At 38.6% G+C, this 25,883-nt stretch overlaps 1 protein-coding gene across 9 annotated transcripts in view; it reads left to right on the top strand.

The window, feature by feature from the left end:
- Positions 1-25,883, top strand: part of EEA1 (early endosome antigen 1) — a 454,873-nt gene that overhangs the window by 326,855 nt on the left and 102,135 nt on the right. Inside the window, exon 1 of one of the 9 annotated variants that reach the window (XM_064491580.1) lies at positions 21,450-21,666. The exons of 7 other annotated variants lie outside the window; for them this stretch is intronic. In XM_064491580.1, the coding sequence (XP_064347650.1) occupies positions 21,643-21,666 (24 nt within the window). In that variant the 5' untranslated portion in view covers positions 21,450-21,642. Of the gene's footprint in view, positions 1-21,449; positions 21,667-25,883 lie in introns of those variants that run through there. One more of the 9 variants, XM_064491582.1, reaches the window with a different exon arrangement.

Below are 25,883 nucleotides of genomic sequence, written 5' to 3'. Positions count from 1 at the left end.
TTCCCTTTGATAACCATAAGCTTATTTTCTGTATCTGTGAGTTATTTCTGTTTTGTAAATAAGTTGATTTGTATCAATGTTTTAGATTCCACGTATAAGTGATATCATATAGTATTTTTCTTTCTCTTTCTGGCTTACTTCACTCAGTATGACAATCTCCATGTCTATATCCATGTTGCTGCAAATGGCATTATGTCATTCTTTTTATGGCTCAGTGGTATTCCATATACCAAATCTTCTTTATCCAATCATCTGTTGTTGGATATTTAGGTTGTTTCTATGTTTTGGCTATTGTTAATAGTGCTGCTATGAACATTGGGTTGCATGTATCTTTTTGAATTAGTTTCCTCCAGATATACGCCCAGGGATTGCTGGATCATAGGATACCTCTATTTTTAGTTTTTTAAGGAATCTCTATAATGTTTTCCATAGTGGCTGCACCAAATTACATCCCCACCAATAGTGTAAGAGGGTTTCCTTTTCTACACACCCTCTCCAGCATTTATCGTTTGTTTGATTTGCATTTCTCTGATAATTAGTGATATTGAGCATTTTTTCATTTGCCTATTGGTCATTTGTATCTCTTCATTGGAGAAATGTCTGTTTAAGTCTTTCACCCATTTTTTGATAGAGTTGTGGAGCTTTTTGGGGGGGAGGTTGTTTGTTTGTTTGTTTGTTTGTCATTGAGTTGTATAACCTATTTGTATATTCTGGAAGGTAAGTCCATGTCAGTCACATCATTTGCAAATATTTTCCTCCAGTCCGTAGGTCATTTTTGTTTTGTTTATGGTTTCCTTTGCTGTGCAAAAGCTTATATGTTTAATTAGGCCCCATTTGTTTATTTTGGCTTTTATTTCTATTGCCTCAGTAGACTGCCTTAGGAGAACTTTGCTATGCTTGTATCAGAGAATGTTTTACCTATGTTCTCTTTCAGGAGGTTTCTGGTGTCTTGTCTTATGTTTAAATCTTTAAGCCATTTTGAGTTTATTTTTGCATGTGGTATGAGCAAGTGTTCTAATTTCATTGATTTTCATGTGGCTGTCCAGTTTCTCAACACCACTTGTCAAGGAGACTATCTTTTCTCCATTGTATACTCTTGCCTCCTTTGTCAAAGATCAATTGACCAAAGGTGTGTGGGCTTATTTCTGGTCCCTCTATTCTGTTGCATTGATCCATATGTCTGTTTTTGTGCCAATACCACGCTATTTTGATTACTGTAGCTTTATAATATTACCTGAAGTCTGGGAGGGTCATGCCTCTAGCTTCCACCTTTTTCTTTGGTATTGCTTTGGCAATTCTAAGTCTTTTATGATTATATATAAATTTTAGGATTATTTGTTCTAGTTTTGTGAAAAATATCCCGGGTAATTTGATAGGGATCTCATTAAATCTGTGGATTGTTTTGGGTAGTGTGGCCATTTTAACAATATTAATTTTTCCAATGTAACAGCATAAGATATCTTTCCATTTCTTTAAATCATCCTTAATTTCCTTAATGTTTTATAGTTCTCTGCATATAAGTCTTTTACCTTTTTGATCAGGTTTATTCCTAAGTTGTTTTTTTGTTGTTTTTTTTTTTTTGATGCAGTTTTAAAAAGGATTTTTTTTTAACTTTTTCTGATATTTCTGATATTGTTAGGGTGAAGAAATGCAACAGATTTCTGTATGTTAATCTTGTATCCTGCTATCTCTACCTATAAAAGTTTAATTACATTTTGATACAGTAGCTACAGTTAGAAAATGCAAAAACTGTATATAGGAATCATTTTAATCAAAATGTGTTAAGACCATTTTGTAGTAACGTGTAAAACATTACTGAATGGTATTAAAGAAGATCTAAATACATGGAGAGACAAAACATACTCATGGATTAGAGGACTCAATAATTGAAGATACAGTTCTTCCAAAATTGATGAAATTGATTCAAGTCAATTTCAATTAAAATCTCAAGAGAATTTATTTTGTGAGTGGCATTTGTCAACATGTTTCTAAAAATTATGTACAAAGCAAAGGGCCAAGACTAGCAAAGTTAAGTATAAAAGAACAAGCTGATATCAAGACTTATCACAGCTACAACAAATTAAGGTAATGAAAAACTGGCAAGAGACAGACAAACAGATCAATAGAATGGAATAGAAAACTACCAACCAAATTACATATCTGTTTATTGAAAAACCTGATATCTGACAGAGCTGGAAATGAATAGCAGTGAGAGATAGTGGGCACAGCTGGTTATTCATATGGGGAAAAAAATTGGATTTCTAGTTTATACCATGTATAAAATCAATTTCAGATGCACTAAAGAATTAAATGTGAAAGAGTATACTTTTTCCCCCCTATACCTGCTGTTTCTTAATTGCCTTCAGCTCAAAATAATCTTTATGCTAAAGCAACATATTTTGATTCTTTCAGTAACAAGTGGCTTCTTGAGGTGGAATTTATTTTGTCGAATTTTACAATCTGGTTCTTGCTCCCTCCCCCTCCCCCCACCTCAGCTCTCTTCAGAGAGCACACGATTGTTTCCTCTCTACTTTCACTGTGAGAATGAGAGGCTAACAGATTTTCTACAGGTGCTGCTTGATTTTCCATCTCATCATATGTCATTTCCATTAATCTCTCTCTCTGCAGAAAGTTGGGCTGGAAACTTCCTCTATTCAAGCACCAGTATGAGGTCTTGGCTATCCTTCAGGCAATTTAGTTTACTTTTTAATTTACTTTGGGCTTGGTTACTTTACATTTTTTGTCCTAAAATGGCTTATGTTTTTAAAGTCAAAGTGAACCATGTCATTCTTTGTTTTCACTAATTTGTTCATTCAGCACATATTTTGAGTACATACTATGGGTAGGGCACTATTTTAGGTATTGGGGATATCACAATGCACAAAGGGGGGGTTCTGCCTTTATATTCTAATGGAGGGAACAGACAATAAACAAGGTAAATACATAAAATGTAGTACGATGGTGATAAATGGTAAAAAATGACTTTGTAAGAGTAGATGTTAAATTGTAGAAAACCAGACCAGTAATTGATGCAGATAATCCTTATGTTTTAGCAATGCAATTATCTTTGTCTCATAGAGATGGAAATGATTTGTGTCTGGTAGAAAAGACTGGGTTGTAACCCAAAGGTTAGTTTTATTGCCCTATGGGGCATTAACCAATTTTTATGTAATTGAGTAATCTTATTCTAGCACTTTTTTCTCAATGACTATAAATAACTTTTGTCTTTCTATGCCCCATTTGAACCAGGTATATTATCCTGCTGGTTCTCTCATTAATGAGGTCAACAACTCTGAGAGTCATGTTTTTAACTTTTTGAAAATTACATATTAACATATAAAGTATGCTTTATATAATTCTGATTTGCTAAGCATCTTTAATGAGAAAACAAATAAACACTAATACAAATATATAATACAATAGAGATTTTTTTAAAAAACCTTCATGAGTTGATTTTTAACATTCTAATATTGATTAATACGAGGCATTAGAAGTGAAAATTATGAACACCATACAGTTAAGAGATGAAAGATTATGAAAATGTTTTTAAAATATACAGATAGTGTTAAAAGATAAACTATAAAAGAGACATACTAACATTTTTAAGAGTTTATTTGAGCATAAATCTGTTCTAATCAGGCAATACCAAACTAGAAGGGGTTAGGAGCACTCTAGCAAAAGGGGCAAACCAAAAAACTTTTATAGGGAAGAAGTGGAAGCCAAGCAAATAAATTATTTGATTGGCTATAGCTTAAGCGTTTGTCTTATTTGGAAAATGCTAGTTGGATGTTTGTGTTAGGTTGTCCTTAGATTTTGATTTCTTAACTTTGAGGCATTTCAGGCTTTGGTTTTGATTTGCTTAGATAGGCTGCTAAGGTATTAGAACCACCTCAGTCTAATGGATATCTTATATAACTAATTTTACAATAGATAAGTAAATTAAACAACTAAACTCCTAGAATGATATTGCCTATTTTACTGATGTTTTCCACCAGTCCACTAGCTATTCAAGTGTTTGAAATCATTAACAGAACAGGCTTTGGACTACCTGGCTTCATATCTTGACTCAACCACTTCTTGGTCTGGGCAAGTAATTTAATCTAAGCCTTAGTACTCTCTCTCTTTTTTGTTTTTAATTGAAGTATAGTTCATTTACAATGTTGTGTTAGTTTCTGGTGTACAGTGCAGTGATTCAGTTTTATATATATATATATATATATATGTCATGTTTTTTTCATTATAGATTATTTCAAACTATTGAATATAGTTCCTTGTGCTAAACAGCAAGGAAGTCATTAGCAAAAGAAAATAGTCATTTTGGGCTGGGTTATCCTCTTTTGAGGGGCAGAGGAATATCAAGGGTTTTATTATGCAGATTGATTCTTCTTCCTCTGGGGGCTGGGGAGGGGCCATGTCTCCAGATTACCTCATTGGTGCTGACCAGAACATTACAAACTTGTTGATTAAGGTTACATTTGAGAGCCCAGAAATAAACCCACACGTATACAAGCAACTAATTTATGACAAAGGAGGCAAGAACATACAATGAAGAAAGGAATGTCTCTTTAATAAATAGTGTTGGTAAAACTAGGCAGCTATGTGCAAAAGATTGAAAGTTGACCCCTATCTTGTACCATATACAAAAATTAACTCAAAATGGATTAAAGACTTTAATGTAAGACCTGAAACCATAAATTCCTAGAAGAAAACATAGGCAGTACACTTTTTGACATCAGTCTTAGCAATATTTTTTTTAGATAGGTCTCCCTAGGCAAGGGAAACAAAACCAAAAATAAACAAATAGGATTACATCAAACTAAAAAAGCCTTGCACAACAAAGGAAAACATCAACAAAATGAAAAGAAAACTGCCGAATGGGAGAAAATATTTGCAAATCACACCTCTGATAAGGGGTTAATATCCAAAATATATGAAGAACTCATATTACACTGAAACTGAGTCCTTCTAAAAGAAAGTTCCTCTGCTAAGTTTATGATTAACCTCTCTATCCAAAACATTATTCCCTTTCTTGTCCTGTACTGGTTCTCCTCAGGATAGAGGAGTATCAAAGCAAAAGAGGGTATTGAAAATGAGCAGAACCCTGTGAGGCCCTCCTGGGTGCAAAAGCTTTTCCAGGTCCCCCATTTCTTGCTTGTAGAAAAGGGCTTTGGTCTCCTAGGCCTTCCCTGTGTTCTTCCAAAGAGCAGATTCAAGCAGTTACTAATTAGCAAAGTGAGAAACTGCAGAAACAAAGGAAAATCAGTTGAGAGAAACAATAGTTTGCTGATAAAACAGAGTCTGAGCTCCTCCTGGAGGAATATACATAAGAATCTGATACATATCTTTGAGTTGTTCTGCAGGAGCTAAGGCCCCTCCATCCAGATGGAGGATGGTAACTATAGGCTGAGACCCCATACTGGTTAGGACCAGAAGTTTGACGATTGAGATTCCTTGAAGTCTGCTGTACCTCACCACCAACCAATCAGAAGAAAGTCATGCTCCCTGCACCCCTCACCCCAAATATTTCCTTTAAAAACTCTTCCCTAAAAGCCATCAGGGAGTTTGGGTCTTTTGAGCATCTCCCACTCTCCTGGCTTGGCCCTGCAATAAACCTTTCTCTGCTTCAGACCCTGATGTTTTGGTTTGGTTGGCCTCACTGTGCATAGAGAACAGGAACTTGGGTTCAACAACAACACAACAATAACAAAAAAACAAACAACCTAATTTAAAAAGAGGCAGAGGATCTGAATAAACATTTTTCCAAAGAAGACACAAAGATGGTCAGCAAACACTTGAAAAGATGTTCAACATCACTAATTACTGAGGAAATGCAAATCACATCCACAATGAGCTATCACCTCTGTTAGAATGGCTGTTATCAAAAAGACAAGAAATAACAAATTGTTGCTGAGAAGGTGGAGAAAAGGGAGCCCTCCTGTACTATTGGTGGGAATGTAAATTGTTGAAACCACTATGGAGGTCTCCCAAAAAATTAAGAATAGAACTATCAACTAAAATGAAATGTACAACATGAAAGCTGTGGGTCAAGTTTATTCAGTATCTTACTGAGGACTGTAGCCCCAGAGACATCCTCTCACATAGCTCTAAGAAACTGTTCAGAGAGGTAAGGGGGGAGGTCAGTAAATATGTAATTTTGGCAAAGAGGGTATGTGCAACCAAGCACACATCTTGTTAGGAGGTTGCCGATAGTCAGGAGGAACAGACAACTTAGTTTATGGTTTTAGTGCTTTTCTAAGTATGGGAAGATGAAAGAATCCAAGTTCATAAAAAGTTTCTCCTGAAAATATATTAACTATTTGAAGGTCTGTACTACCAGTTTTCCCAGAGAACAGAGCGCCTCATTCCTGATCTCTGCCCTGAACTCCTTTCAGGGTGTGTTAAAGGTCAGCTGCTGCAGTGGCTAATGATTCAATGCTTGCAGAGCTGAATGGCTAGTGACATTCTTTAGTTGGCAGGACTACCACATGATCCATCTATTCCACTTCTGGGTATTTATCCAAAGGATATGAAAATACTAATTAGAAAAGATATATGCACCCCATATTCATTTCAGTATTATTTATAATAGCCAAAATATAGAAACAACCTAAGTGCCCATCAATGGATGAATGGATAAAGAAGTGGTATGTGCACACACACACACATATACATACACTGGAATATTATTCAGCCATAAAAAGATGAAATCTTGCCATTTGCAACCAATGGATGGACCTTGAAGGTATTATACTAAGTGGAATAATTCAGGTGGAAAAAGACAAATTCCATATGATTTCACTCATATGTAGAATATTAAAAAGCAGAATAAACAAACAAGCAAAACAAAATGAAAACGAACATGTAGATACAGAGAACAGATTGGTAGTTACCAGAAGAGAAGAGAGGTGGAGGGAGGACCAAAGGTGTAAAGGAGATCAATTGTATGGGCAGATAAAACTAGATTTTTGGTGGTAAGCATGCTGTAGTGTATATGGAGGTTGAATTATAATATTGTAGACATGAAATTTATATAGTTGTCCCTTTGTATCCATGGAGGTTTGGTTCCAGGACCCCCCACAAATACACACATGCTCGAGTCCCTTATACAAAATAGAATAGTACAGTGAATACAGCCGGCCCTCCATTATCTGTGAGTTTTGCATCTTCAGATTCAACCAACAGTGGATGGAAATTTCAATTGGTGATTGGTTGAATCCGCAGGTGTGCAACACAAGATCAGGGAGGGTCAACTGTACATTTATTGGAAAAAAATCTGCAGATAAGTGGACCCTCACAGTTCAAACCCGTGTTCAAGGCTCAACTGTATAAAGTTTACACCAATACTATGCTACTTCAAAAACAAAAATTACATTCCTGAGGAAGATGGAAACTGCAGTTTGGTATTAAATCTGGGTTTGATATTTATCTTAAGCACAGCTGACATGGTTTGGGGCTGTAGTTTTTCTTGTTAACATATGATATCTCAGAATTTTTCTTCAGTATATAAAAGGATTTAAAATTGATTTTGGCATTTATTTCTCATCGTAAGACTAAATTATTTATTATTAGCTTTAAATTTCATCCCAAGATCTTCTAATTAGTTTCTTGAGTGAACTGTAGGGAGGAAAAATCATTTTCCCTCTACCCTTCTGAGTTACTGACTGAGACACCCTGTAATAAAAGGCAGATTAACAAGAGAAAAACAAATGGAAGTGTATTAACATGCATACCTCATGTATATATGGGATATACCGAGGGAAAAATGAGTAACTCCCTAACTAGCCTAAGCTATCAGTTTAAAGACCATCTTCAGCTAAAGATAAAAGAAAGGAAGGCATGTGTGTATTGTGTGTGTGTGTGTGTGTGTGTGTGTGTGTGTGTGTGTGTGTGTGTGTGTGTCTGTGTGTTGGTGGGAGGAAGCCAGTTACAGGAGGTTACCAGGAAAAACCTACTAATGAAGGATAACATTTCTAATGCACATTTAGGTGGGTGCCATTGATAAGATTCTCTTGTATTTTAGTTATTCAGTTTGTTAATATGGTGTATCACATTAATTGATTTGTGGATACTGAACCATCCTTGCATCCCTGGGATAAAGCCCACTTGATCGTGGTGTATGATCCTTTCAGTGTGTTGTTAAATTTGATTTGCTAGTATTTTGTTGAGGATTTTTGCATTTATGTTCATATTGGTGATACTGGCCTGCAATTTTCTTTTTTGGTGATATCTTTGTCCGGTTTTGGTATCAGGGCAACGATACCAAACTCTCATAGGAGTTTGGTATGTTGCAAATTTAAGTTTTTTGGAACACTCTAGAATTTCTTTTTTTGAATGTTTTCAATCCATGGTTGGTTGAATCTGCAGGTGCGGAACCCATGAATACAGAGGGCCTATTGAATATTCATTCAGCCAAACCCCAAATGCCAAGCCACCTCTGGGCTTTTTCACCCAAACAAGTTTGACTATGCGGTCCTGGGCCATCAGATATTTTTTATTTGTCTCTTCCTTATTCTTTATTCTTATATTGTATAAAAACTTCTTGTCTTCCACCTCATTTTGCAGTTTTCTGAAAGGAGACCATGAATACCATGATATGTTTGTTTGTATCACCTAAATTGTCTTCTTTGATCATTTTTCAAAAATAGTAGTTTACCATCCTTCTTTCTGCTTAAAAGCAGGGCATATATTTCTCCCTTCTCCTGTACCAGGTAAAGGAGAGCTATCTTTATTACTTGTTAAAAGATAAACTAAAGTATATTAAAATTTTTTAAGGGTATATTTGAGCAAAAATTGATTTGAATTGTGCAGTACCTGACTGGAAGTGTTTAGGAACAGTCTACCAACAGGAGCTAGGGGAAGGACTTTGACAGAGAACAGGTGGAAGCTAAGCAAGGAAATTATTTGCTTGGCTATAGTTTAAGCAATTGCATTAACTGGGAAAGCCTAGTTGGCCGTTTGTGATTGGTTGTCCTTAGGTTTTCAATTCTCAATTCTGAGGCATTTTGGACTTAGGTTTTGGTTTGTTTCTGTAGGCTGCTAAGGTGTTGCCTTCTATTTAATTAATTTATCAATGGCCTCCTTTTTGATTAATTTATGACACTGGAGATGGAGAGCTGGCACTGAGATGAGTCTGCATAAACAAACCGTACTAAAATAACCCTTATCCTCCTTTCCTTCTACCCATATATTTTCTTGTCACTTTCCCACAATTTATCTGCTCTAGAAGCCCAAACCCCTCTGTCTAGTCACTTCTGTACAGTGTATCACCGTTTGTTAGAAATGACATATAAGTCCCTGAGTCTAAACACTTCTTTGGATTTTCACTTCTTTTTTCGTGAAATTGTCCTACACATGCAAATATTAACATCAATAAAATTCATACGCTGTCTTTCCTGTTAATCTGTCTTTCGTTAGTTTAACTTGCATTTCCCCAGGTACTTGAGCTGAGAGGGTAGAGGAAGTCTTTCTTCCCCTACAAGGTAAACGGGAGAAGAAGGAGACTGTGTTTTCCAAAAGTGGTTCTTTAATTTTCTTTGCAGATTAATTTGTCTTCTTGGTTTTTTGTCAGCCAAGTATCTGTTTTATGTATTAACCAAAATCTGTCAAATAAATTGTATTTTTGGATCTCATTTTTAGCCAACTAATCCATAACAAGCATTATTCTTAAAACATTTTTAAAAAGGGTACTGTGTTATTTTTATATGTAATCTTGCAAAGCTGGCATCAAGTATACTATTGCAGTATCATTTAGAAATGATACCATGAATGAGCTGATTGCCCTGAGTTATCAGGTGGATTTTTTCTCCCTTAACAAAGAAAACACATTTCTTAATACAGACAGATATAGATAGAGGGGAGAGAGACAGAGACAGAGATACAGAGACAAAGAGAGTCTCTTCCATCCAGAATATTTTTTATGCAATAATAATTGAACTACTACTAATAATTATATTAAGTAAAGTACTATATCATCTCTCATTCCTCACTTATGCTACCTGTAGTAACAAGACATTTTCAGATTAATCTTTTACAAAAGACCATTTGTTTGAGCCCTGACCACAATACTGTAAATTTTCAGACCATTCTAAGCAGTCTATGGGCTTAAGCAACATACTGTTTGAATTATATGGCCTCTGAAATATTTTGTCACTGAGTTTCTATCAAATCTTAAGGGGAGATGGAAGTGCAGTAAGTCTAAATTCTATACAACTCATCAGTCTAATTATGCTGCCTGGGGGGGGGGGGGGCAGCTGGCTAGCTGTCAAGAGATCTTAGGAAATTCATTTACATTGGTAAACTCACTGTAGTACAAGGTCTGAATCTTGGCTTTGCAGGCTCAAAACTTGAATTTTTGTCAGCACATTGAAAGTAAAGTCTTCTCTTGGCAAACTCTTATTATTCAAGCTTACAGAGACTGGAATGTCATTTTATTAATTTACAATGGGCAATAAAATATTCATGTGGATTGTTCTGCTTGCATCAACAGGACAAGTGCATTTGCTCTTTAAAGATAAAACTACCTGGGAAGCCAATTATAATTGAAAATTGGGGGTGGTGTCTGTATTCAGAATAAGAGGAGATAGTTGAATGATGTACCTTAGGGACAGGCTTGTAGCCTAGAGCATTTTGAATCTACAGTGTTTCCTTCTCACCCATAATAGGGTTTAGTACAAAGTGGAGGTACACATAGGCCATATAGCTTACTTTGGGGTGGGGTGAGAGTTGGGGATGAGTAGGAATTAGAGAGACAGAGGATGAATGTAGGAAACATTCCAGGCATATGGAATAGCATATGTCAAGGCCCAAAAGTCAAGGAGAGACTGTGATGAGCCAGGAAACTGCAATAGTTCAGCATGCCTGAAGCGTACAGTGCAAAGAAAATACTGTCAAGTGATAAGGGGGAGGGGTAGCTGCAGCAAGACTATGGAAGGCTTTGCAAGCCACAGTAAGGAGTTTGGGTTTTTGTCCTGAAAATCATAGGGACTACTGAGGAATTTTAAGTAGGGGAGTAATGACAATCAGGTTTGTGCTTTAGAGAGATCTCTCTGGCTGCAGGGTAGAGAATGAATTAGTTGGATGCAAGACCAAGACCAGAGATGAGTTCTAGGTCAGAAAGGAGTGACTTGAAAACTGGGACGATGTGAGAGACAATTTACAAGATTGGGTGATTAGTTAAGTATGGGCAGAAATAAAAAGGGAACAGACAAAGATGGCAGGTTTCTACCTTGGGCATGGCGGTGCCAGCAACGATATAGGAAGCCAGGAGGTCATAGAGAAGTGAGTGCGGAGTGGGCGGAAGAGGCAGATGATGTTGCAGTTTAGTGCCCAGACGTTTTGAATTGAGCCTGAGCATTCTGGGGGATATTGAAGTGAATTTGTTCAGTAGGCTGTTAAATATTTGGGTTTCATATGTAGGAGAAAGAGCCAGACTGCAGATTTGGGAATCAACAGCAACTAAATAACATGTAATAGAAACCCTAAAAGTGTCTGGTCACCTATTGAGAATGTATGGGAGGTGGATAGAAATGGCCCAGTAGCTGTAAACCTAGGTGTGGTCCACCTTGTTTAGCCAAATTATTAAAATCAACAAATAATAATACCTGTCATTCTTCCATGTACATTTTGGCAATGTCCTTCCAAAGTTGACTAGTTCTAGCACATGACTGGAAGCTTAAAGTTTAAGTTCATGATATGATTTTTCCAAACTAGGCAACTTCTTGGAAGGCATATTGAGCTAACTATCACATAGTAAAATATTGTGTTTGTTAAACAGCTTTATGTTAGCCTCAGAAGTCACACAGCGACTATTTATTTGAAGCAAGTTACTAGGTCCAGTCTACCTTCAAGGGAAGGAGAATTAGACTCTACCTTTTGGGAGGGTGTCAAAGAATTTGCAGATATGTTTTAAAATCACCAGAGTTGGGGGGAAAAAAAAGAGGCTATATTTACATGTTTTGGAGGGTTTTCCCAGTAAGTTTATTACCAATAACTAGCCTGAAATTTAATTTTTCCTTTCTCCCTTCCCTCTCTCCCTTTCTTCCTTTTATCTTTCAAAACTCGTTTACAGATATGGACCGTACACTGTGTCATAATCAATACACTCTGAATTCAATGCTATATTGCTCATTGAAAAGTCTGTTTGTTTGTTTTTCAAAAACAGTACAAATTTATTTCCTTACAGTTCTGGAGGCCAGAAGGCTGCAATCAGTTTCACTGAGCAGAAGTCAAGGTGTCCTCAGTGGCTGGTTCCCTCTGGAGACTCATGGGGAGAATGTTTCTAGCCTCTGGAGGCTGACTGCATGCCTTGGCTCTTGGCCCCTTCCTTGCCTCATTCCAACATCTTGCTTCTGTTGTCACATCTTCCACTCCCTGCCCTGTGTCCAATCTCTATCACCTTTTAAAAATAGTGGTAAAATATACATAACATAAAATTTACCATTTTAATCACTTTTAAGTGTACCCTTCAGTGGCATTAAGTACATTCAAATCATTGGGGAACTATTCTCTACCATCCGTTTCCAGAACTTTTTAATTGAAAAGAGTTTTAAAATGCTGACCATTATTTTTGTATTTCCTTTTAATGTAGTAGATGGAAAGCATCACAGCTTTGTAGGCCTGGACAAATTCCAAACTTCTGATCCTCAGCAAACTTGTCTATGATATTTAACATAGAGCTGTAGACAGCAGATATGACACGTCTAGCACTGGGCAGGCTCCTTGCTCTTAATAGCTTAGACCTAATATATATGAACATACAGAAACTAGTTTATTTTCCAACATTTCACCGGAGGGAGGATAGCTTGACTCCTATTTAACATGAGGTCTTAACTGCTCTCCCTCTGGAGGCTGAACTTGATCCATTCACTACGGCCACAGGCTCCCTTGCCCTTTGGCTCCTTGTTGAGTTGGGCCAGTGGAAAGCACCAGCAGGAAATTGAGAAGTTGAGAAGGGAATGAGGACGGAACATAGAGTCCTTGGTACCCTCCCTTTCATGTCTAAGTGTTTCCTAAACACCCCTCTCCTGAAGGTCACAGTTTCTGTCCTGCAGCTCTCTCTCCTAGTTCTCTCTGGATTCTGGTAACTGCTCCCTCTCCCTGCCCCTTTGGGCACTAGTCCAACTAGATTTATGGTAATTCCTGCTCTTGCTAACCAAGGTGTGCCTCGCCATTTTTAACTGGCTTTCTGAACCTTTGACCGTACCTATTTCAATAGTTTCCTCCTTTAAAATATTTTCAATTACATATTCCTTCCGGATCCCTGGCTGATACTTTACTTTTTATTGGAAACAAATCTTACTCAGAACCCCATTATGTATAACTGGTAAAAGTGAAACTACACCAGCTGATGCAAGGGTGGTTAATGTAGGGTCTCAATTGCTTGCTTCTTCCCATCCACTGATGTGGCCTCTGAGGGACCACTTAGGGCTTAGAAAGACAAACTCAGAAGAACACTGTACTGAGCAAATCCAAGGGAATGCTAGCCCTGACCAACACTCAGGTGACATCTCTCTACCAAACTCATTAAATAACTTCATCTGACTTCATAAACACACTTTAGAAACATGTGAGAACACAGCTTCGGATATTAATTGCATTTCCACAATTAACTCACACCACCTTTTGTAGTAGTCCATGTATTTTATTCCATTTAGTTAGCTATTCAGGTAGGAGGTCCACAGGTTGGTCTCAGAAGACTGATAAAAATGATGACTTGGATTTGATTTAACATCAATTTCACTTTGCTTTACCGCTGATATTTTTAAAATAGGCAATGTAAGGAATGGTCACCAGATCAAAAAGATGAGTTAGCCCAGCTCCCCATTGTTTTCCCGGTTCCCAAAATGTGTAGTTTTAGAAAACCCCTGCAGAATGAGATGTCTACCAGGTTCAAAAGTCCCAACCATGAACTTTCTGTGTAAGACTGAAGGAGCTACACTGGCATCAAGATTCCACCCTGTTATCATAGATGGGAATTTCTGTTGTGTCACCTCTACATGATTCCATGGTCTATTTTGTATTCCACCAACTCAATTTGTGGTTTAAATGCAATAGGCTTGGCCATAGCCATATATATAATTTATAATTTTTAATAGATCTTAAAACATAGTTATCACTTTGGACCTTCCCTAAACCTGCCTTTGAAGAAACTTAATAGGGACCTGATACTTTTCTTGGGGTTAATCATGTCAACGAGAATATGAAGAAAATCAGTAGGGACTTCTGGAGAATTCCTATGTCTCTTCACTCCTTTGAAGTTCTTGCCTTTGTCTCCCTTTTCATCCTTCCCTCAAGGGCTGAAAGAAGCACAAATTGGTACTAGGCTTCAATTAGTTGGCTCAACGATGCTAATATAATTTGTTAAAAGTGAACAATTCAACTACTCAGCCATAAAAAATAATAAAATAATGCCATTTGCAGCAACATGGATGGACCTGGAGAATGTTATTCTAAGTGAAGTAAGCCAGAAAGAGAGAGAAAAATACCATATGATATTAATGATATGTGGAATCTAAAAAAAAAGACAAATGAATGTATTTACGAAACAGAAACAGACTCACAGACATAGAAAAGAAACTTAAGGTTACCAGTTGGGGGAAGAGGGTGGGAAGGGATAAATTGCGAGTTGGAGATTTGCAGATACTAACTACTATATATAAAATAGATAAACAACAAGTTTATATTGTATATAGCTTAGGAAACTATATTGAATATCTTGTAGTAACCTATAATGAAAAAGAATATGAAAACAAATATATATATATATATATATATATATATATATATATATATATATATATATATGACTGAATTATTATGCTGTTCACCAGAAATTGACACAACATTGTAAACTAACCATACTTCAATTTTTTAAAAAGTGAACAATTCAGTTAAGTTGAGAAAATAAAAATTGCTTGATGCTAAATAGCTCGTTAGTAGTCCTATGTGTATTCCTTAGAATCTCTAAACTATCTTTCATGGATCTGCTTCTAGTTGCAAATGAAATTAATAAGATGAAAAATGTTCTAATTTACAGAAGGTGGGGGATAGGCTATTTCCAATAAATATTGGGAAATTCTGAAGAGTCAGGAAGCATACATACATACATATATCTTTTGATATTATATCAAAAGTAGGATCAAAAGATGATGAATTGCTCTCAAGATTGTAGGATTTGGACCATTTCTTCACAAGCAGGAAGATATTAGTTTGAGGAACCCTGCAAGGCAAATGTTAAAGGAATAATTATGTGCCCTTCTATCTTATTTCAGGCTGCTATAGCAAAATTCCACAAACTGGGTAGCAGAAATTTATTGCTCACAGTTCTGTAGGCTGGAAGTCCAAGATCAAGGCGCCGGCATGGCCGAGTGAGGGCCCTCTTCTGGATCACAGACTCCTTGTACCCTCATATGGAGGAAGAGACTAGAGAACTCTTTATGGTTTCTTTTATAAGAACACTGATCTCATTCTTGAAGTCTCCACCCTCATGACCTAATCACCTCCCACAGATGTCACTATCACTGTCACCTTTAGGGGTTAGGATTTCAACATGTTAATTTGAGGGGGGTGGGCACAAACATTTAAACCATAGTACCTTCCTTCCTTTCTTCATTCATCAACAAACATTCATTTTTGCTAACTATGGGTTGAACACTGTTTTAATTATTGGGAATGCAGCAGTGAACAAGAGACAAGGTCCTAAACTCATATTCTTGTTGGGGAGACACAAATAGAGAAACAAGAAAAGTCAGAAATGGTGTTTTCGCAGCTATGCAGAGAATTAAAATGGATGCTATGGTAGATTGAAGACTGCTCTAGTGCTTTTGATGAGGTGATCCTTGAAAATATCTCTGAGGAGATGAATTTTAAGGTACAATATGCATGCAAAGATATTAACCACAAGATTGCAGGGAAAAGCATTTCCTAAGTGCTTTTCTGGTTGGTGCAAAGGCAGGAATAAACTTTGTGCAACTGAGGAATAAAAGCTCAAGGAGGCTGGGGCATATAATTAGCTAAGTGTTATAAATAGAAGGCAGAGCAGGCAGGGCCAGCTTGACAGGGTGTGTGAGCCAGGATAAGGTATTTGGATTTTATTGTGATTACGATGAAAGGCTACAATCAAGGAGGACAGTGACACTATTTGATATGCATTTTAAAAGGTTGTCCCTAGCTGCTGTGTAGTGGCTGGATTATAGGGAAGCCAAAGTAAAAGCAGGGAGACCAACCAGCAAATAAAGTAGTCTGGACAGATGATGAAGGTGCTATGGACTGGGTGATGATGGAAAGAAGTGGCAGGTTTGGGATATGTTTTGGAGGGACACCTGTCAGTTTTTTCTGATGGATTGGTTGGAGGCAGAGATAGTGATGAGATAAAGAGAGAAATGAAAGATAACTCCAAGATTTTTGGTTTGATCCAACTAAGTAGCTGGTGGTAGTACAGACTAAGACAGATGAAGACTGGTGAAGAAGCAGTTTTGAAGATAAAAATGAAACAGTTTTGTTTGGGCCATGTTAAGTTTGAATTAGACATCCAAGACAAAATATTGGAAGTAGATGGTTTGTTATACAAGTCTGGAAACCTGAGGAGAGTCAGTCCTGGAGAAATAGACTTGGAAGTCCTGGGCAAACAGATGAAATTTATAGCCAAGAGACATATACATATATATGTATATTTTTTTTCATATTCTTTTCCACTATGGTTTATTATAGGATTTTGAATATAGTTCCCTGTGCTAAACAGTAGGTCCTTGTTGTTTATCCATTTTATACATAGTAGTTTGTATCTGCTAATCTCAAACTCCTAGTTTATCTGTTCTCTACCCCTTTTCCCCTTTGGTAACCATAAGTTTGTTTTCTATGTCTGTGAGTCTGTTTCTGCTTTGTAAATAAGTTCATTTGTATCATATTTCAGATTCCACATGTAAGTATTATATGGTATTTGTTTTTCTCCTTCTGACTTACTTCACCTAGGATGATAATCTCTAAGTTAATCTATATTGCTGCAAATGGCATTATTTCATTCTTTTTTATGGCTTAGTAGTATTCCATTATCTGTCTGTCTGTCTGTCTATCTATCTACTATCTATCTATCTCACATCTTCTTTATCCATTCATCTGTTGATGGACATTTAGGTTGCTTTCATGTCTTGGCTATTGTATATAGTGCTGCTATGAACATTGGGGTGCATATATCTTGAATTAGAGTGTCCTCAGTTATATGCCCACGAGTGGGGATGCTGGATCACATGGTAACTGTATTTTTAGCTTTTTAAGGAAACTCCATATTGTTCTCCAGTGGCGACACCAGTTTACATTCCCACCAACAGTGTAAATGGGTTCCCTTTTCTCCACACCCTCTCCAGCATTTGTTATTTGTAGACTTTTTAATGATGGCCATTCTGACAGGTGGGAGATGATACCTCATGGTAGTTTTGATTTACATTTCTTTTTTTTTTTTTAACTTTTTTATTGATTTATAATCATTTTACAATGTTGTGTCAAATTCCAGTGTAGAGCACAATTTTTCAGTTATATATGAACATATATATATTCATTGTCACATTTTTTTCTCTGTGAGCTACCGTAAGATCTTGTATAGGAGACTGACTTAAGAAAACATTGCTATGATTTATGTCAGAGAATGTTTTGTCTCTATTCCCTTCTAGGAGTTTTATGGTGTCATGTCTTATATTTAAGCCTTTAAGCCATTTTGAATTTGTTTTTATGTAGGGTATGAGGGAGTGTTCTAACTTTATTGATTTACATGTGGCTGTCCAGCTTTACCAACACCACTTGTTATAGTGACTGTCTTTTCTTCATTGCATATTATTGCCTCCTTTGTCAAAGATTAATTGATCATAGGTGTGTGGGTTTATTTCTGGGCTCTCTATACTGTTCCATTGTTCCATTTTTGTCTGTTTTTGTGCTAATACCATGCTGTTTTGATTACTGAAGCTTTGTAATACTGTCTGAAGTCTGGGAGGGTTAAGCTTTCAGCTTTGTCTTTTTTCCTCAGGATTGCTTTGGCAATTCTGGGTCTTTCATGGTTTCATATAAATTTTAGGGTTATTTGTTCTAGTTCTATGAAAAATGTCCTGCGTAATTTGATAGGGATTGCATTAAATCTGTAGATTGCTTTGGGAAGTATGGCCATTTTAACAATATTAATTCTTCTAATCCAAGACGTGGGCTATCTTTCTATTTCTTTGAATTATCTTCAATTGCATTTAACAGATTTACAGTTCTCAGCATTTAAGTCTTTCACTTCCTTGGTCAGATTTATTTCTAAGGTTTTTTTTGTTTTTTTGTTTTTTTTTTTTTGGAAGAAAATGCAAGGTAAGAGAGTGAAACAACTGTAGATGTAAAAGCCATTTTGGAGATCTAGAGAAAGATGACAGGAAGAAAGTATAACAGGACTGCTGGTGGAGAGTGTTGAGTGCCTGTCTGAGATCTGTAACTATTAATATAAAGTAAGCCCAATAGCCCCAGTTGCATATGTGTATCTCTAGTGATATTCAGCTACCCCTGTGCAGCACAGAGTAGGTGGGAAGTTGAGCTTGGGTTCTGCTAGATGAAAACAATGGAGGAAGAGAGAGCTGAAGAAGTTAAGCATATTTGTAAAGTATGTGTGGGGGTGCTATAAAGTTGGATGATAGGTTTTAAGCTGGGTTTTGATGGAAATGAGGATGCCAGGGAAATGACTGATAGTAAGAAAGAAGGGCCAATGGACTGGAAGTCTTGATGGAGTCAAATAATTGATGGAATATTAATGTAAGAGAGGTAAATGGTTAGGAATTAGTGGCCAGACAGGGTAAGCAGGACTGTTTTGTATGGGAAGCCGGTAGATTAGTGGAGGATATTCTTACATGATTATGTCTCACCCACTTGTTTTCTTTTGGGGTAATTAAGTTCTCCATTATATTATTTTAGTGATGGGATTATCATAAGCTGCAGGGGAGCACACAGAATTTGAATAACCCATCTAGCTAAGCAGTAGATGAAGGTCTATTATATTAGTCAAAAGATTCCACTGGAGAATTCCAGTAGAGAAGGCCTTAGCATGTGACATTAATAAGCAGATTTAAACTAAATTAATTTTTGAAAAACAAAGAAGTAGAAGCAAATGTCAGTTTAAATGGAAAAACTGTTTCATTTCTCTACTTAGAACACTCATGGCACCAAATGTGTGTAGTTTTTTTCTCCATACTAAGCAATTCTCCAATTCTCTGAACACCAAATGGGCATCCTACAATTTAATTCAATTCTGGCAATAACTTCACAGAGTTAGCACAGATCCCACCAAGAATGGCTCAGGTTAAGGACTTGGTCCCACCAAGAATGCCCTCTACTTCAGACACCAGTTGAAAGTCCCAGGTTGTTGCCTATACTTTGGACCTACTGGCTAATAAATTGGGGGTTCCAACAACATCCTCCCCAGGTTTGATAATTTGCTATAATGTCTCACAGAACTCACAGAAATACTTTACTTTCTATTACTGGTTTATTACAAAGGATACAACTCAGGAACAGCCAAACGGAAGATGCATAGGGCAAGGTATGGGAGAAGGGGTGCAGAGCTTCCCTCTTTTCTCTGGACATATTACTCTCATAGCATCTTTACATTCATCAATCTGGAAGCTCTCTAAATCTCATTATTTAGGGTTTTTATGGAGGTTCCATTACAGGCATGATTGATTATATCTTCAGCCATTGGTGATTAACTTTTTCAGCCTGTCTTCTCTCCTAGAGGTGGGGTGGTGGGGGGTGGGACTGAAAATTCCAGCCTTCTAATCTTGCCTTAGTCTTTCTAGAGATCAGCCTAAAGCTAATGACTCTAACCACTCATCATTTCATTAGCATACAAAAAGACACGCAGCACTGTGGGATTCCAAGGGTCTTAGACGCTTTGGTGTCAGGAAACAGGGTCAAAGATTAAATACTAGAACAAAAGATGTTCTTAACATCCTGTCTGGATATCACTCAGGGGTAGAGACTAAATATATGTTTATTGTGTCATACAGTTTTATCACCCTGTGTTCTTAAAAATATTTCTCAGTGTCTGAAAATAAAGCACCTGTGTCTGGAAAGATCAAAGAGTATGTGATTTTCTATGTTTCTCTAGAAGTATTTAACTGCACTATTATCAATAGTGATTAATAATGTATTAGTTATAGGCATGACTTTTGCTGCACTATAGACAGACACGGATACAGACACACATAGTAAAAAAAACATGTTTGGGATAGAAACAACATATTACATCATAAAATACACTTTACAAAATACTTTTACATGGACTCATTTGAAAATATTTGTTGCATCTTTTCAAGAGATCAAAATTATATCCTAATAAGCATTCCATTAGACATTCCAGTATGCATTCCACTCATTGTTTGATAGACTTCAAATTCCCCCACCCCAGCAAGGTTAGTTACCTTATTTCCCCTGCCTCCTTCCCCGTTTAAACAATATTAAAGGCTTTTCTCCGCTCCCCGACCCTCACCGGGGGTAAAAGTCGAACTTCTTAGCTTGTGATTACTGGCAGAATGATACGATTCTGGAGCTGTGATTTTTGAACTTAAATGATGACATCGTGCTTGGAAGTCAGTTCCAAGTCCACTTCCGAGTCCACGTCCTTGTTTTGGCACACTGTTTCTCTGTGACCTCACTTTTCTTAATCTACGAAACAGACGCATTAATGTCGATTCACTTCACACATCTATTATCAGAAGAGAATTTAAAATTCCTTGGCCAAGCATGGGCTTTAGATAGTGCAACATGTTAGCGGTATCAGTGCATTAAACATTGTCGCTATAGTCCAAAAAGGACGACCCCAAACTTCTTTTACCAACTCAAATTCCAATATCTTCCTACCCTTTTTTCCGATTCTTTACTTTTCTTTTGGCTGAAATTAGAAGCAGGAAGTGAGTAGGAAAAGGAACGAGGGGTTGGACCAGGAGATGGAAGCCCAACAGTCTGGTTAATAGTGTCTGCGATTCTCTCCTTTCCTTCCACCCAGGGGCTAAGCGCTTCCAGCAGAAATGACGGTGTAGTCCAAACAGTCAAGGCCAGTATCACACTGACAAATTTTACAGAGCAATGTGAGGTGCCGTCGCAGGTACCCGCCCCGAGACCCTCTTTCCGTCGCGGTCAGGGTCCCCCAGGCCCCCCTTTCGGGTACGCGGTCTGCGCGCGGTCGCGTCCTCTGACGGAGCGCAGGCGTGCGCCCGGCGGCCGCGGCGTTCCCCAGCTCGCCGGAAGGAGCGGTGGCGCCAGCGTCCTGCCGCCTGTCCGTCACGCAACCGCCCACGCCGCCGCCGCTTCCGATTGGCTACAGGCGCGGGCCAGGCCCCTTCCAGCCCCGCCCACCGCGGATGGACAGGCCTAGGGGGCGGGGCGGCGGCGGCGGGCGGGTCCGCCCAGCTGTCAGTTACAGGGGCGGTCCGTCGGGCGCTAGCTGGCTATCTCGTCGCTCGCTCGCGCGCGCTCCCTCTCGCCGCCTGTGGGGAAGTCTGGGCCGCCTGAGCGACCTCCTCCCCGGGCCCCTTCTGGCTCAGTCCCTCCCGCCCGCGCACCCGCAAGTAGTGGGTGGCCCCGCGGAGGGTCCGGAGAGTCACCGCGGCGGCACCGGGTGGTGTTTAAACCATGTTAAGGAGGATTTTACAGAGGGTAAGAGAGTGAAATCGTCTTTCCAGGAGCACGTGAGCGGGAGAGCCCGAGCCCAGAGGCCGAAGAAGCCGCCGCGCCGCCGCGCTGAGGAGCCGAGGTGGTGGCGCGGACGCCCCCTCCTCAGCGCATTTCCTTTCTCTAGGCCCCGCAGCCCAGGCGGCGATTAGGCCTCGGTCGTCTGCTCCGGGGCCGGGCCGCGGGGGCAGGGGCAGGGGCGGGCGGGCCGGTGGGGCGGCGGCGGCGGCGGCAGCGGCGGGGGCAGGCCGGGGCCGGGGCCGGGGCCGGCGCCCGGTTCCCCGCCGCCCTGCGCGTCCAGGCCCGGGACCCGCTTCCTCGCGGGCTGTCAGTGAGAGCGGGCGGCGGGGCGGGAGGGTGTGGTGCCAGCGCGTTCCTTCTAGATCCTGGAACGGCGGTGAAAATGGAGTTAGTGCCCTGGGGACTGGCCGACCAGCCGCCCTCCGGTCTGGAGAACGCCCCGTGGGAGATCGCGGGAGGCTAGCTGGGCTCTTCCCCCAGCCTCCCTGCCCAGCTTGCCCCCCAACTTTACACGACACACACCTGCCACACACGGCTTGGTTTTCTCGTCTAGACAACCCTGCAGGGTAATGTGGTGAAACCCGGCCTAGCGTCGGTCCAATCGTGGTACGGACACTTACTGGCAAAGTTAGCTGCAAAGGAAGGTATTACTCACTGTTGGAAACTTTTTTCCCCCGATTGAAAGTGCGTTTCCCCCTCCCAGCCCAGTATGTTTTTTGAGCCATCCAAGAATAAATCCGCTGTAAGCTTTGTCTAGCGGCATACACTTACTCCTTTACTTTCTGCCAGTGCTATCTCTGAAACCTGGAAAAACCTTAAGACGTAAAGATTAGAGCATTGGAAAGCTGTAGGTGTACTGTTTAGGAATCAGTTCCTAGAATAACAAAATCCTTGTAAGAGTTACTGTACGCAAGTTTTTGTTTTGGATCGCCCCCCCCCTATTTATTTTTGATACTGATAGGGTGCAACAAAATAGAAATGATTGAAAAGTTGGCGCCCAACCTAATAATTGGTTACTGAGGGAGTAGGATAAGTAGTTCAAAGGACAGAAGGAATTAGTGATTTTGTAGTATTCAGTCAAAGAATGTACCAAAGAGAGTTGAGTCATCCACTATATAGAAAGGGAGTGTCCTTGCGCCTGCATAGCTTCGTGAAATGTTCGTCATGTGAAACTTGGTCATCTATCAAGGGGAAAAATAGTTAACTTCTGAATCTGCTACCCTGTATTGACATTTGATGATTTATTTTTTTTACAGTGTTTTGTCAGAGGTTTTTGAAACCTCGATAAATGGTGATTTCGGCAGTAGTAAAGTCATGCATACCCTTTACTGTGGCCATCAGTTCCTGTGTTCAACAGTAGACATCTGTGCATGATTTACTTGCAGTACTTAAGAGATTTTTCTTTTATCAGACCTAAAGGAGCTGATTAATTACCTCATGCCTCAGATTGTGTTTCTTTCACACAGTTCACAGCTGAAAATTAGTTTGCTTGTGGTTTGCTTTAAAGTGTATACATAAAACAAAGTGTTTACTGACTTAGGAGTAGCTTCCAGTAGTTATAGATTAGCCTTCAGAAAGATGCTTTCCAGTGCTCTTGGTTTAATGTTGTTAAGCATTACGATGGTTAAAGATAACTTTTAGTGTTGGGGCATACACAGTAACAGCTACAGAAGTTTCAGTTGAAACTACAAAATTGGAATTCATGCTGGTCATTGCTGAGATGTGAAAAGGAATCACCATATATGAATAAGTGAGTTGACAACTGAGTTTTTTTTTAAGATTTTTTTATTTACTTACTTTTTTGGGGGGGTGGTAATTAGGTTTATTTATTTATTTAATGAATGTATTGGGGATTGAACCCACAACCTCGTGCATGCTAAGCGCGCGCTCTACCACTGAGCTACACGTGCCCCGCCCCCACTTGACAACTGAGTTTCTTAAGGCGCTATTGACATTTGTGACTGGATAGTTCTTTGTTGTAGGGGGCTGTCCTTTGCATTGTAAGTTGTTTAGCAGCATCCCTGTCTTCTATTCACTAGATGCCAGTAGCACCCCCAAAATCTCCACCCTCCTATTGTGACAACCAAAAAAAAATCTAAAGACTTTACCAGCTGTCACCTAGTAGCAGAATTACCCTGGTTGAGAACCAATGTGTTAAATTTATATACGCCTTTATGGGAAAGTTTCAGCTGTTTCTCATAGTTAATTACTTAACTTTCTTTTTTTAGTGTCCTTATATTAAGGATCAGTAAATGCAAGGCACCTGCTAGGAGTTGAGGTTAAATACTATCTGGGCCCTCCCTTTAGTATTCACAGCTGGTTGGTGAAGTGAATATTTAAAAGTAATGACAGTGCTTTGTAATACAGGAATGAATAGTGTCTGGGAGGGTTTTGGGGCAGTCAGGAAAACTTCAGGGAGGAGGTTATATTTGCAACTCAAAAGAAGGGAGGGCCTGTCAGTCAGAGGAAACTGCAAATGCCAGGGCAATAAGTTAGAAAAGGGGGAGGTAATGTTAAGAGGAATGTGAACAATTAAGTATAGAAGGTGAAATGATGTGCAGAAATTAATGGGAAATGAGGCTGCAGAGGTAGCTCAGACCAGTTCCTGAGACAACCTAGAGTCCCTTGGCAGGCATTCCGCTTTTGCCTTACAGGTGGGTCAGTGTTAACTCTCAGCATTTGGATAAAGCCTTGAAGAAATCTTGTAATTGGAATTAACTAGTGTTAACTCCACAGGTGGTATTTACTAACAAAGATAACTTGAATCTTTGAATTATGTAACATGGCAACCATTTTATTTTACCCCACCCTGATAATCTTACTTCTCAGCAGAGATAATAAGATATAAGATTAAAACTAAAACTGCTGATTTACAGGTTTATCTGAAATGGTCTCCATGCTTTGAAATTAAGTCGCATACCTTTAATATTCTGTTTTTATGTGGCCTTTTCATTTTAACTGCTATAATTTTCTTCTCAATAGTATCCTTTAAATAGCATTTTTGAAAGAAGAAACAGGTGATGTGCTTAGAATCAATTATAACAGTCTTTGAACATCACCAATAAGGTCCCAGGGTACTGTATAGAAAATTTAGTTTCTGGTTTTTCTTTTTTTCCCATTAGCTACTAAAAGGTGTTTCTTTGAGGCTTGAGTGAAAAAAAAATTGAGGTGTGTATTGACTATTTTGCTTGATAGGCCTTGAAGAGAAATGTGAATTTAAAGTGCTTCATGGTTGGAAAGACTATCAGCATTTAGGACTTTAGGCAGTTTATAAACTTTATTGCTGTTTCTTTCTTAAGGATCTTACTGTGATTTAACATTAGTGTATTAGATTGCCTTTTACTAGTGTATGTCAATAATAATGTTAAAGAAAAAGATGGATTTAATTTTAGAATTGTGAAAATAGAACATTTCTCTTTTGGTTAACAGGTCTCTCTCTCTGATTTTAAAAATGAGGAAGTAGGAACTGAGAGATTAAGTGATTTATCTAAGGCAACACAGTATATTGTAGTAGTAGTAGTCAAAACTGAGACTACTACTGTCAAACCATTTCCCTGTTTCTGGCACCTTGTTACCCTTTCTTTCACTACTCAACTGATTTGGTTAGCACTATGCCACTCACCCTGGAAAATATGGGACCTAACTTCTCCCTCAGGGAACTTACATAAGTTAGTGCCAAAGTAAATGATACAGACAGCGAAGGCTGTAGTAGTACAGAGGAGGAATGATCAGAATGAACTTGTGTGAGTGGGGAGTCTCCTTGATGAAAATGGGCATGAGATTTGAAGAATGTGATTAGAAGAGGAAGAGAATTACTTTGATTCTAGGAAAGAGTTACAGTATAAACAAAAGCTCAGAGATGGGAATGAGTTCATTCTTCCTGCTCTCCTTCCTTCCTTTGCATATTGCTTTTCAATAAACAGATGTTTATAACACTGGATATGTGCTCCATGGATACTGGAGATACCACAGTGAATAAGATACAATATCTGTAAGTAGCTTAAAACCAAGTGACTTAGAGATAGAGGTCTGTTTAGAGCAGAAAGAAATTGAGAGAAACTTTCAAAGATAGTCTTGACACCTTATTGTGGAGATTCTTGATTGTCTAGCTCAGCCCTGTCCAATGCAAATGAGTCACATATGTAATTTAAAGCTTCTAGTAGCCACATTTAAAAAAATAA

The sequence above is a fragment of the Camelus dromedarius genome, chromosome 11, assembly GCF_036321535.1.
Source record: "Camelus dromedarius isolate mCamDro1 chromosome 11, mCamDro1.pat, whole genome shotgun sequence".
NCBI classification, from domain to species: domain Eukaryota; kingdom Metazoa; phylum Chordata; class Mammalia; order Artiodactyla; family Camelidae; genus Camelus; species Camelus dromedarius.
Note: the sequence above shows the minus strand (reverse complement) of the source record. Positions and strands in the feature narration are given on the sequence as shown.